The sequence below is a fragment of the Nicotiana sylvestris genome, chromosome 9 (genome assembly GCF_000393655.2).
Source record: "Nicotiana sylvestris chromosome 9, ASM39365v2, whole genome shotgun sequence".
In the NCBI taxonomy this organism is placed as follows: domain Eukaryota; kingdom Viridiplantae; phylum Streptophyta; class Magnoliopsida; order Solanales; family Solanaceae; genus Nicotiana; species Nicotiana sylvestris.
The window spans coordinates 173,823,321-173,836,923 of NC_091065.1; the positions used below are offsets into that span (position 1 = coordinate 173,823,321).

Here is a 13,603-nt window from a genome sequence, read left to right on the forward strand (position 1 = left end):
CATAGAACCTTCCCACTTTTAGTATAATATGATTCTTTAAAGTTTGTGATAGATTATCGGGTAGCTTAATGACTTTATATGACCCTAATATTTATTGCTAGATCCTTATATATTAACGGATCATATAGGGTGCCTTCATAACCTTCCCTATAGGATTAACAAGAACCCTTACCTAGAATTTTTAAGGTTAAGCAGACCATAAAAAGAGTTAATTTTAAGCATTACTTAGTTAAAATTGGTGTCCTAATTCACCATTATATTAATTAGGTGGCGACTCTCTTTAATTAATTAAACCTTAGAATTACCAATATGTTATACTCTGATTTGACCCGTGTTAAAATGGGATATAACAATTACAAATTTTGTTGTCCGGCAGGTATTTATAGTCTAGATTTGATAGCGTCTTTGCTTTTTATAATGAAAAAAAAAATTATTTTCAAATTTCAGGCATATTTTATTATAGTTCGTCGCAGTAGCTATGAGAGGTTGACTTGCACTAAGATTATTTGAGAATTAAGTGAAGATATTATGTATTTCTATGATTTGTCATGGTTGAGAATAGTACCAAAATGGTACTGTTAGTTCCAATCTTAAAAAAAACGTTAATTTAATCCACATCTTCTTTTTTCCATGAAAGTTTGTTTTGAGCTTTCTCATTTGTTAAAGGTTTCAAAAATGAGATTCTAATTTTTTAAGAAGTTAGTTTTGGGTTTAAACTTATGAAGGGCCAGTATCTTATTTTGTTCGCTCCTTTGTCACTCTAGTATTCTTAATCTTATTTCTTGTGTGTTGGATATTTATATATCTAGATATCTCATTTGTCGTGATCGGTATATATTTGTTTTGAATGATTGTTGCATCGTGCGAGTTGAGGTCAAGGTTGAGCTCATTAGTGATTAAATTGTTTACATGCCTTAGGAATTGAGTTTGGCCAAATACATAAAATAAAAGTCAAGAGGATATGAGCTTGAAATCTCTTTTGGCAAAAATGCTCCATAATCTTAGGCCTTTCATGCATAATCTCAAAGTAGTTTAGTAAGATAATTCATAAACCGCGTAGCTTGCTTTATGCGCGATTAATAAAATCATCGTGACTATGGGTACAATTCCCGTGGCATAGTCATGATATGTAAATCCCATTCGGGTGTGCATTTTATGTGACCCGACCATAATTTCGAACATTAATTAAAATAAACATGTTGTAAATCGCGGGTGCATTTCATGTGACGCGATTAATAATATTTACAAAAATAACGGGTGCACGATATCGTGACTCGTTCAAATAATTTCCATAAATCCTAAAAAAGAGTTAAATAAATAAAAGCGGTTATAAAGTTAAAAAAGCACAATAAGTTTAAAACATATAATAAATCAGATAATAAGGCCAATTATTAATAGTTGAGCGACCGTGCTAAAACTACGGAACTCGGGAGCGCCTAACACCTTCTCCCGGGTTAACAGAATTCCTTACTCGGTCTTCTGTGTTCGCAGACCATAACTAGTGTCAATTTCCTCGATTTGGGATTTAAAATAAACCAGTGACTTGGGACACCAAATAAATTATCCCAAGTGGCGACTTTAAATAAATAAATAATCTCATTTCGATTAATGTCACTTTAATTGAAAAAACTTCTTTATATATCCTTTCGGGTAGAAAAAGGAGGTGTGACATTGGTCATTTGTCGTTTCGTCTGAGAGATCGATGTGTGAGGATATCGTGTGGTTGGTACTGGGTAAGTGAAGCAGTTGATCGTGGGATAGAAGGGTGGGCTTGAAGGATATTTTCGTATCCTGAGTATTGGATGGTGGGGAATCAATGTGCATAGTGCTCAAATCCGGCGGTTCAGGTGGAGAATTGGTGATGGTTTGGTCCATGTTAAGGGATATTTGATTGTAGAAGATGAGAAGTATGCTAGGTGTTGTTTAGAGAGAAGGGAGAATATCTCTGTCGAACCCATTTGATAGACTTGTCCGCTTAGTCAAAAGCTATAGGTGTTGTACCTAGTGCTCACACTTAATCAAGCGCAGAAAAGCTTTGATTCGTACATTAGTTTGATGTAAACATCAGATACATACAAATTTTTATTGTAATGTTAGGGTCTGTTTGAAAGTCACTATATAATTACTAGGTTATTAATTACTAGGTTAGTACTTACATAGCCTGTTAATTACACATTATAGTAATTACCATGGCATGTTTGTTTAATATAATGTATTTACAAAGTAATTACCAGTGACATGTTTGATTGCACAAGTGTAATTATACAGTTTAATATTTTTTTATTTTAAATAAAAGATAATTATCAAAATTAAATATAATTTTAAAATTTAAAAAGATAGATACGAGTTTAGATGTTTTTCTTATATCAACATTTTTATACTAGTGAATAGAAAACGAAAATAGCAAAGTATGAAATTATTTTTATGTCTTCCTTATCCCATACTCTATTTGTAGGATTATACTGAATATGTTGTTCTTCCTTATAAAGTAAATCAAAAATCTAAGATCACAAACTATCCCATAATTGAAAATCTCATTTAAAGGAAAATAATAACAACAAAAATGATTAAATAATTAAATTTTCCAAAAAGTTAAAGATCTAAGATTACAAGATGTACCTTTTTGTATTAATAAAAATAAACAAACACGTAATCTACAACAGTCGTGGAGGCTTTAAAACCCTTCTAGCATAACGGAATTAATATTGGGCGGGCATAAATGTGCCAAATGAGCATGCTTAACTTGAATTTAATGCATTGAAAAAAGAAATACTCCCTCTATCCCGAATTAATTGTCATTTTTTGCTTTCCAAAAGTCCTAGTATATAAACTTTGACCAATACTTTAAAATGTATTTTTATTTATTTATTTATTATATTGACATGAAAAAATTTAGAAAGAATTACAAGAAAATATAAAATGGCTCATGTTTTAAGTTTTACCCAACCTAACCCATATTGTACATATTTTGAAAGCACTAGCAAATTCAAAATTCGTGTTCTTACAACCATTGCTTCTAAAAGCTATAAAGTTAAATCTGTGTTCTCACAATCATTACTTTCACTCTCTCTTTTTCTCACATCTTCTACATATGCTTCAAGGGGTCGTCCGCCATTGTTGCTTCTTACCCTGTGTCACCTAGTTACAATGTAAAAAAATTGAAGAATAGAAGTCCACCATTGAAGGTCATTCAAAGCTTAGCTTTCGAAAACATGATTTTTTGAGTTTGTAAGTTGTTTGGATCGAATGTTGTTTCAATTGATTGAAAATGTCAAAAGGAGTTCAAAAATTGAATTTGAAGTGATTTGGAGTAGATTTGAGTTAAATTTTAGAAAAGACGCAAGGAAGAAGATGAAGTTAGTTTTTTGTATAATTATGTATAATCTTGTATAATAGTGTATATGAGTGTATAAACACATCTTATACACTTTTATACATCTTTATACAAGCGTCTGGCGACGAACTTCTTTCACGATTTACAGTTATAATTCTTGTTCAAAACCAGTCCAAATCTCTATTAAATGACTTCAAATTTTATATACAACCTCCTTATACTATTTCTAACAAGTCTAAATAACACCTACTGCAAATTTCTTACAAAATCAAATTCAAAATTTAAACCCACATATTTAAGCTTGTTAAAAATCTAATTTTCACCATCCAAATGAATTTGGTTTGTTGAACTAATATTTGAGTCATAATTACTGATTCGAAAATAACTTAAAAGCTTGAGCAATCTTTTTTAAAAATTAAATAGTAATTTCTAGAACCTATTGGAGTTGGATGTTGAATCTTAACCTATTATTTTTGGGCTAGTTAGTTGTAAATTGAAATATGGGCTATAAAATTGAAAGTAGGGAGTCTAGTTTTTTTTATGTGAAATTTTCCCAAAAATTTATAACTTGTAATATTTTTCATATAACTTTTGAATATTTAAATTTAAATTTTAAATTATTGAGTTGATCTAATTTAGTTAGCTTCGAAGATTAGTCAAATTGACTTTTGAAAAACGAACATGACAACTAATTTAGGATGAAAGCAGTATGATCAAGAAAGAAATAAGCAGAAATTGAGTTGAACTATATACTTTGGCTAGAAGTTTTGCTTCTTAATGTTTTGTTGACTTATAATTATAGCCTCTCTAATCAGTGTTTATGTTAACACGAGAAGAAATAGAAGAGATGAGAAAGATTGAAGACTAGGCTTTACGCCATATTTGCTAAGAACAGAAGCTTCGAGAGCATCGCATATTCTGTATATCTCAAAATGAATCAAAGTACTCTTATTACATACTTGGGCTTCACTACTTATGGTGACCCGGAAAAATGAAGAAATACAATGAATGGGCCCCTAACTCCCAATCTGTATATTTGGGCTAAACTATAAATACAAGAAGTAAAAAAGACTAGGCCCAAAGTATTAACCAACATCAAATATATCTAATTTGCCTATTCTAATAACCCCCATCAAGTTGGAGGGTGACAAAACCCCAACTTGCGAGTGTGTATGTGATGAGCAGGACCAGGTAGAACCTTAGTAAGTATATCAGCAGTTTGAGAGGCACTAGGAGTGTGGACAAGAGAGATCAACCCACCTCCAAGTTTGGCACGTACAAAATGACAATCCAATTCTATGTGCTTCGTCCTCTCATGAAAGAAAGGAGTTTTTGCAATATGAAGGGCAACCTGACTATCACAAAATACAGGCACAAGAGTGGAAAGAAGTACACCTAAATTAGACAACAACCTGGATATCTGATTATTCAGCCACTGCCTTACTCATAGATCTGTACTCAGCTTCTACTGAGGAAAGAGAAACCACAGGTTGCTTCTTGGATTTCCAACCCACCAAACTTCCTCCAAGGAAGATGCAAAATCTAGTGACTGATCTCCTACTGTCAGGGCAGGAGGCCCAGTCAGTATCACAGAACATATGTAAAGACATAGCAGGATCATTGTTGTAAAAGATCCCAGAATCAGCTGAACCCTTGAGATATTTGAGAAGATGAAGAGCAACCTTCATGTGTGGTAGGCAAGCTGCTGCATGAACTGACTCAAATGTTGGACTGCAAAGCTAAGGACGGGTCTTGTATGGGTCATAAAATTCGTCTTTCTTATGAGACTTCTATACTCTTCAGGTTTAGGCAAAGGTTCACATTCCTTTGCCTTCAACTTCACATTTAATTCAAGGGGATATGTGACAGGAGTACATTCAAGAGAGTGAAACTCATCTAAAAGGTCATGAATAAATTTCCTTTGATGCAGCAAACCCCAGAAGAAGTATAGAGAACTTCAATACCAAGAAAGTAGTTAAGGAGACCCAAATCCTTGATCTTAAACTGATCATGGAGAAAGCTCTTCAGGGAAGAAATTTCTGTCAAGTCAGTACCAGTTAAGATGATGTCATCCTCATAAACAGCCAATATAACCAAAGAAGCCCCATAACCCTTAGTGAAGACAGAATAGTTATTGAGAGAATGTATGTAGCCTCTGGAAGAGAGAGCTTGAGACACCTTAGTATACCATTGTATAGAAGCTTGCCTCAACCCATAAAGGGATTTCTAGAGCTTGCAGACCAAAGATGTAGAAGAAGAAGTGGAAGTAGGAACAGACAATCGAGGAGGAAGCTTCATGAAAACCTCTTCATCAAGATCACTATGCAAGAAGGCATTATTGACATCAAGCTAGAATAAAGACCAATATTGCTTGATGGCCACAATAATTAAGGTCTTATTAGTGGACATTTTTGCAACAAGGGAGAATGTTTCATGAAAATCAACCCCTTCCACTTGAGTATTACCCCTGACCACCAACCTAGTTTTGTACCTTTCTATACTACCATCAGCCTTATATTTCACTTTATGAACCTATTTGCACCCAATAGGTTTCTTGCCATGTGGCAACTCAAAAAATTCCCAAGTTCCATTAGCTTCCAAAGCCTCAAATTCCTTCCTCATGGCATCTTAATAGTGGCTACCTCGGAATATGAACTTGGCTCTGGGATATGCAACTGACCAACAGAGGGGACTGAGATGGAATTTGAGGATGAAGACTGACAAACATAGCTATTGAGATAACTAGGATGGTTATGTGGCCTAGAGGATCTTCTCAAAGTAGGTAATAGAGAAGAAGAAATAGGAACAGAATGATCAGTAGGTGAAGAAACAGGAAGGGAAGAAACATGGGGAACATGAGGTGAAGTACTGGGAGTTGAAGTGGGACTAGGATCAGAATGTAAACCAGGAGATGAAGGATCAATAGATGAAGAAGAAGCAAGTGAAGGGGAAGATGAAGTAGAAGGAGGAGGTGCAGAACAATCAGTATCAAAACAAGTAGATAGAGGAGAAGAAAGAATGTGAGAAGGCTGATTAGAAGCCTTGAAGAATGGAAAAATATGTTTTAAGAAAATGACATCCCTAGAGATGAAGTAGGTTTTGGAAGTGAGACTATAGAATTTATAACCTTTCTTAGCAAAGGGATAACCCACAAATACAAATGGGATAGATCTGGGAGAGAATTTATCCTTGTGAAACTTAGTTATAGTAGAGTAACACAAACAACCAAAAGCTTTAAGATGAGAGTAAGAGGGAACGAAACCATATAACAACTCATATGGACTTTTGTGATTAAGGAGAGGGGATAGAAACCTATTGATTAAGTAGGTTGCAGTTAGAAGGCAGTCACCCCATAATCTAATGGGAAGATGAGATTGAAATAATAGAGCTCTGGCAGTTTCAAGCAAATGTCTGTGCTTCCTTTCCACCACTCCATTCTGTTGAGGAGTGTGTGGACAGGAAGTCTGATGTTGAATTCCTTTTTCAGAAAAGAAAATAGAACCTGAAGCAGTAGAGCCCAATTCTAAGGCATTATCATTTCTAACAGCCTGTACCTTAGTATTGTATTGAGTTTCAACCATCGCAATGAAAGCTTTGAGTAAATCAAAAGTATTACTCTTGGATCCCATAAGATGTGTCCAAGTGGCCCTTGAGAAATCAACAATGGTCAAGAAATATTTGGAACCACTATAGGTAGGTGTGTGATAAGGTCCCCAAGTATCTATGTGAATTAATTGGAATGGGTGAGTGGACTGGATACTACTATCAGGGAAAGACAGTCTTGTTTGTCTGGCTAATGGACAGATAGGACAACTAAAGGATTGTTTAAGAGGAAATTTACAATTTATAGTAGATATAGTTTTTATTTTAGAGAAAGGAATATGTTCAAGTCTATAATGCCAAACAACTTCAGCTTTATTCATATTATCAATAGCTGATATGGTATTTACAAGTGAGCATTCATCAATTACACTAGGATGAACAAAAGAATAAGAAACGGAAACATTTGAAACAGTAGAATGAGTAAGAGAAGAAAAATCTAGATTAGGAGCAATGACAGATTGAAACAACTTGTAGAGTCCATTGTCCAGCTTACCAAGTACCACTGGCTTCCTCATTGAAGGGCCCTGTAAAGTACAAGGAGCCTTGGTAAACTGTACCATGTCATCAGAATGAGAAAGTAATTTGTGGACAGAAATGAGATTATACTAAAAACTAGGAACATAAAGTATATTGTGCAATATCAAATCAGGCAATAAAGCCAATGATCCAATATTGGTAACCTTGACTTTATAACCATTTGGAAGAGAAACAAGGTATGGAACAGGTAAGGTTTGGACATTAAAGAGTAATTTTTTTGTGGAAGTCATATGGCCAGAAGCCCCAGAGTCTATGATCCATACTATACCATCCACTTTGTTCAACATCCATGCACCATAAGACACACCAGGAGGAATTAACTAACCAGCAAAATTGGCTGACCCCATTAGATTTGAAGTAGATGGAGAAGGAGACAGATGTGACTGTTGAAGCAACATCATCAAATTGAGAGTACTAATCCTTGGTAAGCCCAAGGATAGCAGACATATCTTCAGACTGTGGAAGAGTACCATGCTCAGTAGAGATGTCACTAGTCCCAGATTCAGGATGGTTGGTGAACTCAACATGTGCAACAGTCTTTCTAATGTTAGGAGTTTTAGTGAACTTGAAACTTGGGGGATAACCATGGAGTTTGTAACATTTTTCTATAGTATGCCTAGGTTTCTTATAGTATTTGCAGGTGACATTTGGTTTAGATGATTCAAAATTCACTTTAGAAGGAAAACTTTGCCTGGAGACCCCAACATTAAAGAATGCAGAAGTAGAAGGAAACTGAGTTGCAGCAGACACATTCCTCTGCTTCTCATCAGACAATAGAATGCTATACATAGCGCCAACTGAAGGAAGTGGTTTCATCATGAGAATATTACTTCTGGTTTGGACATATGTATTATTCAAACCCATTAAAAACTGATAAGCCCTATGTTCCTCATCTTCTGCAGACTTAGCCCTACAAGAACACACCCTAGTTCGACCAGCAGATATGGAAGCTATTTCATCCCATAACTGTTTGATTTTGTTGAAATATGAGGTTATGTTAAGAGACCCCTGGAAAATATGTGCTAACTCTTTCTTAAGTTCAAAAACTCTAACACCATCAGCCTTACCATAGCTCTCTTTTAACTCGTTCCAAATTTCCCTAGCAAACTTTGAATACTCCACACTGCGAGATATTTCTTTAGACAAGGAGTTTACTAACTAGGAAATGACAAGGTCATTACACCTCTGCCATTGTCTGGCAAGAGGTGAAGTAGGTGAAGGCTTCTGGGAGTTTTCATTTATAAAATCTAGTTTGTTTCTAATTGAAAGCGTAACAAGAATATTATGCCTCCAACTACCATATCTTGTTCCATCAAACGGAGTGGCGACCAACGAGGTCCACAAATCATTTGATGGATGCACATAGAGAGGATGATATAGATGAGTATAATCATCCTCATGGAAGGAGTGCTCAAATCTCCAGTATATTATGCTGAAATTTTTCGCGTGTTGGAGTTCCAGCATAATATGCTGGAAGTTCATACACAGGTGCACCAATCTCCAGTATATTATGTTGGAACTTTTCGTATTGCAGCAAAACAATGGTTATTTTTCAATGATTTTAGAAACGCTGGCTATTTTTCAATTATCAGTCCGAAAACTGGCTAGCCCGTGCTATTTTTACGTGTTTATTTGAAGAAAAGAAAAATATTGTTTTTTGTTGTAGTGGACTAGTGGTATCTCTTTCACGGTCAAAACCTAAAGTTACTGCCATATATAGATATAGAATTTGAAGTTCGCCAAACTTAAATTACCTACGCAGGAATTTGTTTATCTTAATCTACAGTATAACCTTGTATCCCGATGTAGTAATGTCATAGAATACTAGAGTTTACAACTAAACTTTTTATTGAATATCAATATGGAAATGCTGAATTGCCGAGGAATGTTAAGTTTGATGAATTTCTAGTCTTTATTAACAGCAATAGGAGACTGACTTATTTCTCTAATTAACTTTTAAATATTCAGAAAATAGTTTAACTTTTTTTTACAAATTTCAAGCTTTTCTCTTTTAAAACCATGAATAACTGTTTTATAAATGTATAATCAAATATAATATTGGGAAATTTTCGTTCTTATACCATATAGGAAACTATATTACCAAATATGCTCATAGTTTGCATATTACTCTTCATGCTAATAGTATTTCTACATAATATATACAATGCATTAAATAAGGAATCATTATAGTTGTAGGATTCCTTATTTAGGTGAGCTAAAAAAGGGGAATTAAATATTTTTCAGATTTTCCAACACAAATCACGCATAGTAATCACTATCGTCTACTTCGTTATAAACTTCTAGTACTCTGTTTTTTGCGCTAAACTCTGTTTCAACATTTTATCTGATTTCACAAATAAAAATCGACAAAATCTTCTACAATTCTTCTGCAACAAAAGCAATTATGACGAAAATACCAATTATGCTACAATCGAATGAGAATTGGGATAGCTATGGGAGATTTAGAGAATTCGAGGTCGATGGCATTGTAGTCGATGACGATGCGACTTATAGTCTATTGATTTCTACAATAGCACAACAATTAATGATTGATACTTCCGAAAAAATTATAGAAATCAAATACATTGTCAACGAACATTGTCCTCCAATGGAAATTAGGAACGATATGGGTGTTCGTGTATACATGGAGACGAAAAAGAAAACAAAAACTTAGGATCATATCCGCTATGTATAACTGTTCGCGATTTCAATATGGAATTGAGTATCACCAATGAGAACACAGCTGCAGGTGTACAATGTTATTTTTTCTATGAAATTCTGGTAAATTGTAAATGAACTACAATTTATCTACAAATAAACTACACACACACACACACACACACACATACATATATATATATATATATATATATATATATATATATATATATATATATATATATATATATATATATATATCAGTATGGATTTCTGTAATATCTACAAAATTTCTACATTAAAACTACAAAAAATTTGAAAACTTAATATGAAATACTGAATTCAACCTTTCTACAAATTATCTACAAATTTTCTACAAACTGGTGATAACAATATTTATATTTATTTTCATGCAGGTTCATCTGGAATACTAACGTTACTTGATATGCCAACATCTCCCGTTATAGAGGAATATGAAAATATAATAATAACAGATAGTACACCAAGTTCTATTGAAGTAGGACAAGTATAGCAAGACAAGGAAACAATTGCAACTGCAATGAAGCACTATTCTGTCATGCACAAGTTCCAATTCAGGGTTAAAAGATCTAGTGCTAGAAGGTATGAACATATGAATAGTCAAATTTTTTTTTTTTTAAATTTTGTAGTTTATTTGTAATTTTTTACTTCTTCAGTTTTCCTTGTGATAATGTTTAGCAGAATTGTAGTTAAATTGTAGTTATATTGTATTTATTATTGTATAATGTGATTGTTTAAGCTAAAACGAGTTTTTTTAAATCTAAATTTTAACCCATTGTTTAAAATATATTTATTTTGTAGCTACTGGCTGATATGTGTTGGTGAAAACTGTACATGGCACTTTAAGGCAACTACCATAAATGATTCTGCAATATTCAAGGTCAGAAATTTCGACAAACAGCACACATGCTCTTTAATGGACAATACATTCATACAACGCAAACCTACTGCCATGGTAGTTGGTAGCATGGTTATTCCAAAATATTCTGATCCTAAGACAATTTACACCCCAAAAGACATTCAATTTGACATGTTGTCTGAACACGGCGTGAATCTAACCTACATGCAAGCCTGAAGAGCAAAGGAAAAGGCTTTACAGTTTTTGAGAGGCCATCCTGCTGACTCCTACAATAAATTGCCTAGTTATTTGTATATTCTAGAGAAGACTTATCCGGGGTCTGTAGTTAAATTGAAGAAGACAGACGATGACTGTTTCTTATATGTATTTATTGATATTTGTATGTCAATAAGTGGTTGGGAATATTGTAGGACAATTGTAGTAGTTGATGGGATCTTTTTAAAGTCAGCGTACATGGGAATAATGCTAACAACCAGTACAATAGATGCAGCGGGTACTGAAGTTTTTTTAGTAGAAATATTGTAGCTTGTATGTTTTTTTTTAGTACTTGCAGATTAATTGTAATTATATTGTAGAATAATTGTAGTTTGTATATATATGTCTTCTTCTGCATTTTTACTGTAGCCAATTAATTGCTTATTGCCATATAATATAGGTACCATATTACCATTGGTATATGCTGTTGTTGATTCAGAGAATGACGCATCATAGAAATGGTTTTTTGAGCAATTCAAGATCGTGTATGGTGAAAGAGCAAACATGTGTGTTGTTTTGGATGGGAATGAGAGTATCTTGAAGGCAGCATCTATTGTTTATCCCGACATGCCACATTATTCATGCATGTGGCATATTTGTACAAATATACGGGCAAAGTTCAAGAAGGGACATCTTAAGCTAAGTGAATTATACTTTGCCACAGCGCGGTCATACACACTTGATGAATTTAATGAAAGGATGTCAAAGATTGAGGAGATTGACCCCGTGTTAAAGTATAATTATACTATATTGGATATCATAGATGGTCTCGAGTACATGCAACGGTGAACAGAACTTGGACTATGACATCAAACATTGCAGAGTCATTGAATGATGTAACAAAATATGCAAGAGAGCTGCCGATAGTAGAACTATTAGAGTATATGAAGACCCTTCTTGAACGTTGGACGAAAGAAAAATTATTGAAAGCAAATGGTACATTCACATACCTTGGATACAAATTCAACAAAGAGTTGGATGACAACGGAACATTGTCGCACAAGCTTAGAGTAAGATCTGATTATTTATTGAATCAAATTCATAAACAACACAATGTAGTTTTTTTGTATATATTTTGTAGATATTTTGTATATAGCTTGATTTTAACCATATATGAATTATTTTTTTGTTTGTAATGTACTCGTAGGTGAAGGCTTCAACAAACTACATCCATACAGTAATAGATGGTGTGAGGCGCTATATTGTTTGTCTTGAAAACAAGAAATGTAGTTGTGGGCAATTCCAGCTTGATGAACTACCTTGTCCACATGCTTTGGCTGCTTTAAGACAAAGGGATGAGTCCTTTGAAGAATATTGTTCTCCTTATTACACAAGGGCGAACCTCTTGCGTAAGTATGAAATACCAGTAAATCCGCTTCCTGATGAAAACTAATGGAATGTGCCACAACATATGACTGAAGAAATAGTAAATCCATCTAAAGGAGGGAAAAGCCAGCTAAGAAGACCTCAGAAAGAAAGAATCAAAACATATGATGAAATAAATTCAAAGAAGTACAAGGTTTCATGCGGCAACTGCGGAGGAGAACGGCATAACAAAAGATCTTGCAAGAATGCACCCAAATGAAATAAAATTCTATGTAGTTAACAAAATATTTGATGAAAATTTGTTGGTTAGTTCTGGATAACAAATGTTGATGTGTAATCGTTGTTTTTTTAAAGATCGTAATGTAGTTAGTTAGGATGTTTCTATAATGAGATAATACCTTCATATATTAATTTGTTTATGATATGTTATATATATATATATATATATATATATATATATATATATATATATATATATATAATTTATAACTTTTTTACTATATATGGAATCCTTTACATAGTTGCTAATGTGTTTTTGCAGTTTATCTACAATAAAACTACTAAAAAAATACATTATCGGGAATTTACAGAGTATATACATTATAAATCTATAGGAAAATTGTTAAAAACCAAGCCATATTGTAGATGAAGTATTGTTTACATTCAACAAAATAAATATAAAAGAAACAAAACACACTGTTATAATAATCTACAAAATATCTACAAATACTACTACAAAAAAATTACAAATCTCTGTAGCTGACATAATATATAGATTAAAATTCTGGTAGAAAGAAGCTTTATGGTGAAAATAATGTAGATCAGAATAACTGTATACAATTTCAGTTGGAAAGATTTAAATGCTAAAAATAATGAAGATCAAGTACTGTAAAGTTCAACAAGTGAATGTAAACCCAATAGAATGTTTCCATTTGAACTCAATACTGGTTAAGGAAAAAAAAACAAAGGCTACTATAATTGTAGCACAAGTC

At 33.4% G+C, this 13,603-nt stretch overlaps 2 protein-coding genes across 2 annotated transcripts; one reads left to right on the forward strand and one right to left on the reverse strand.

The window, feature by feature from the left end:
- Nucleotides 1–7,888: 7,888 nt before the first annotated feature.
- LOC104238185 (uncharacterized) lies at nt 7,889–8,666 on the reverse strand. The gene is made up of 2 exons (XM_009792481.1): nt 8,656–8,666; nt 7,889–8,597 (listed from the first exon to the last, which is right to left on the reverse strand). Exons 1-2 carry the CDS (start codon nt 8,664–8,666, stop codon nt 7,889–7,891), a joined length of 720 nt encoding a protein of 239 aa, XP_009790783.1.
- Nucleotides 8,667–12,088: 3,422 nt separating this feature from the next.
- LOC104238186 (uncharacterized) lies at nt 12,089–12,678 on the forward strand. Its single transcript, XM_009792482.2, has 2 exons — nt 12,089–12,295; nt 12,433–12,678. Exons 1-2 carry the CDS (start codon nt 12,089–12,091, stop codon nt 12,676–12,678), a joined length of 453 nt encoding a protein of 150 aa, XP_009790784.2.
- Nucleotides 12,679–13,603: the final 925 nt, after the last annotated feature.

What these genes read in the sequence shown, in the direction of transcription:
- LOC104238186 (XM_009792482.2), top strand. Translation starts at nt 12,089, where the DNA reads ATGACATCAAACATTGCAGAGTCATTGAATGATGTAACAAAATATGCA. An exon ending in CATTGTCGCACAAGCTTAGA is followed by an intron (nt 12,296 to 12,432) that starts GTAAGATCTGAT and finishes ATGTACTCGTAG; the next exon opens with GTGAAGGCTTCAACAAACTA.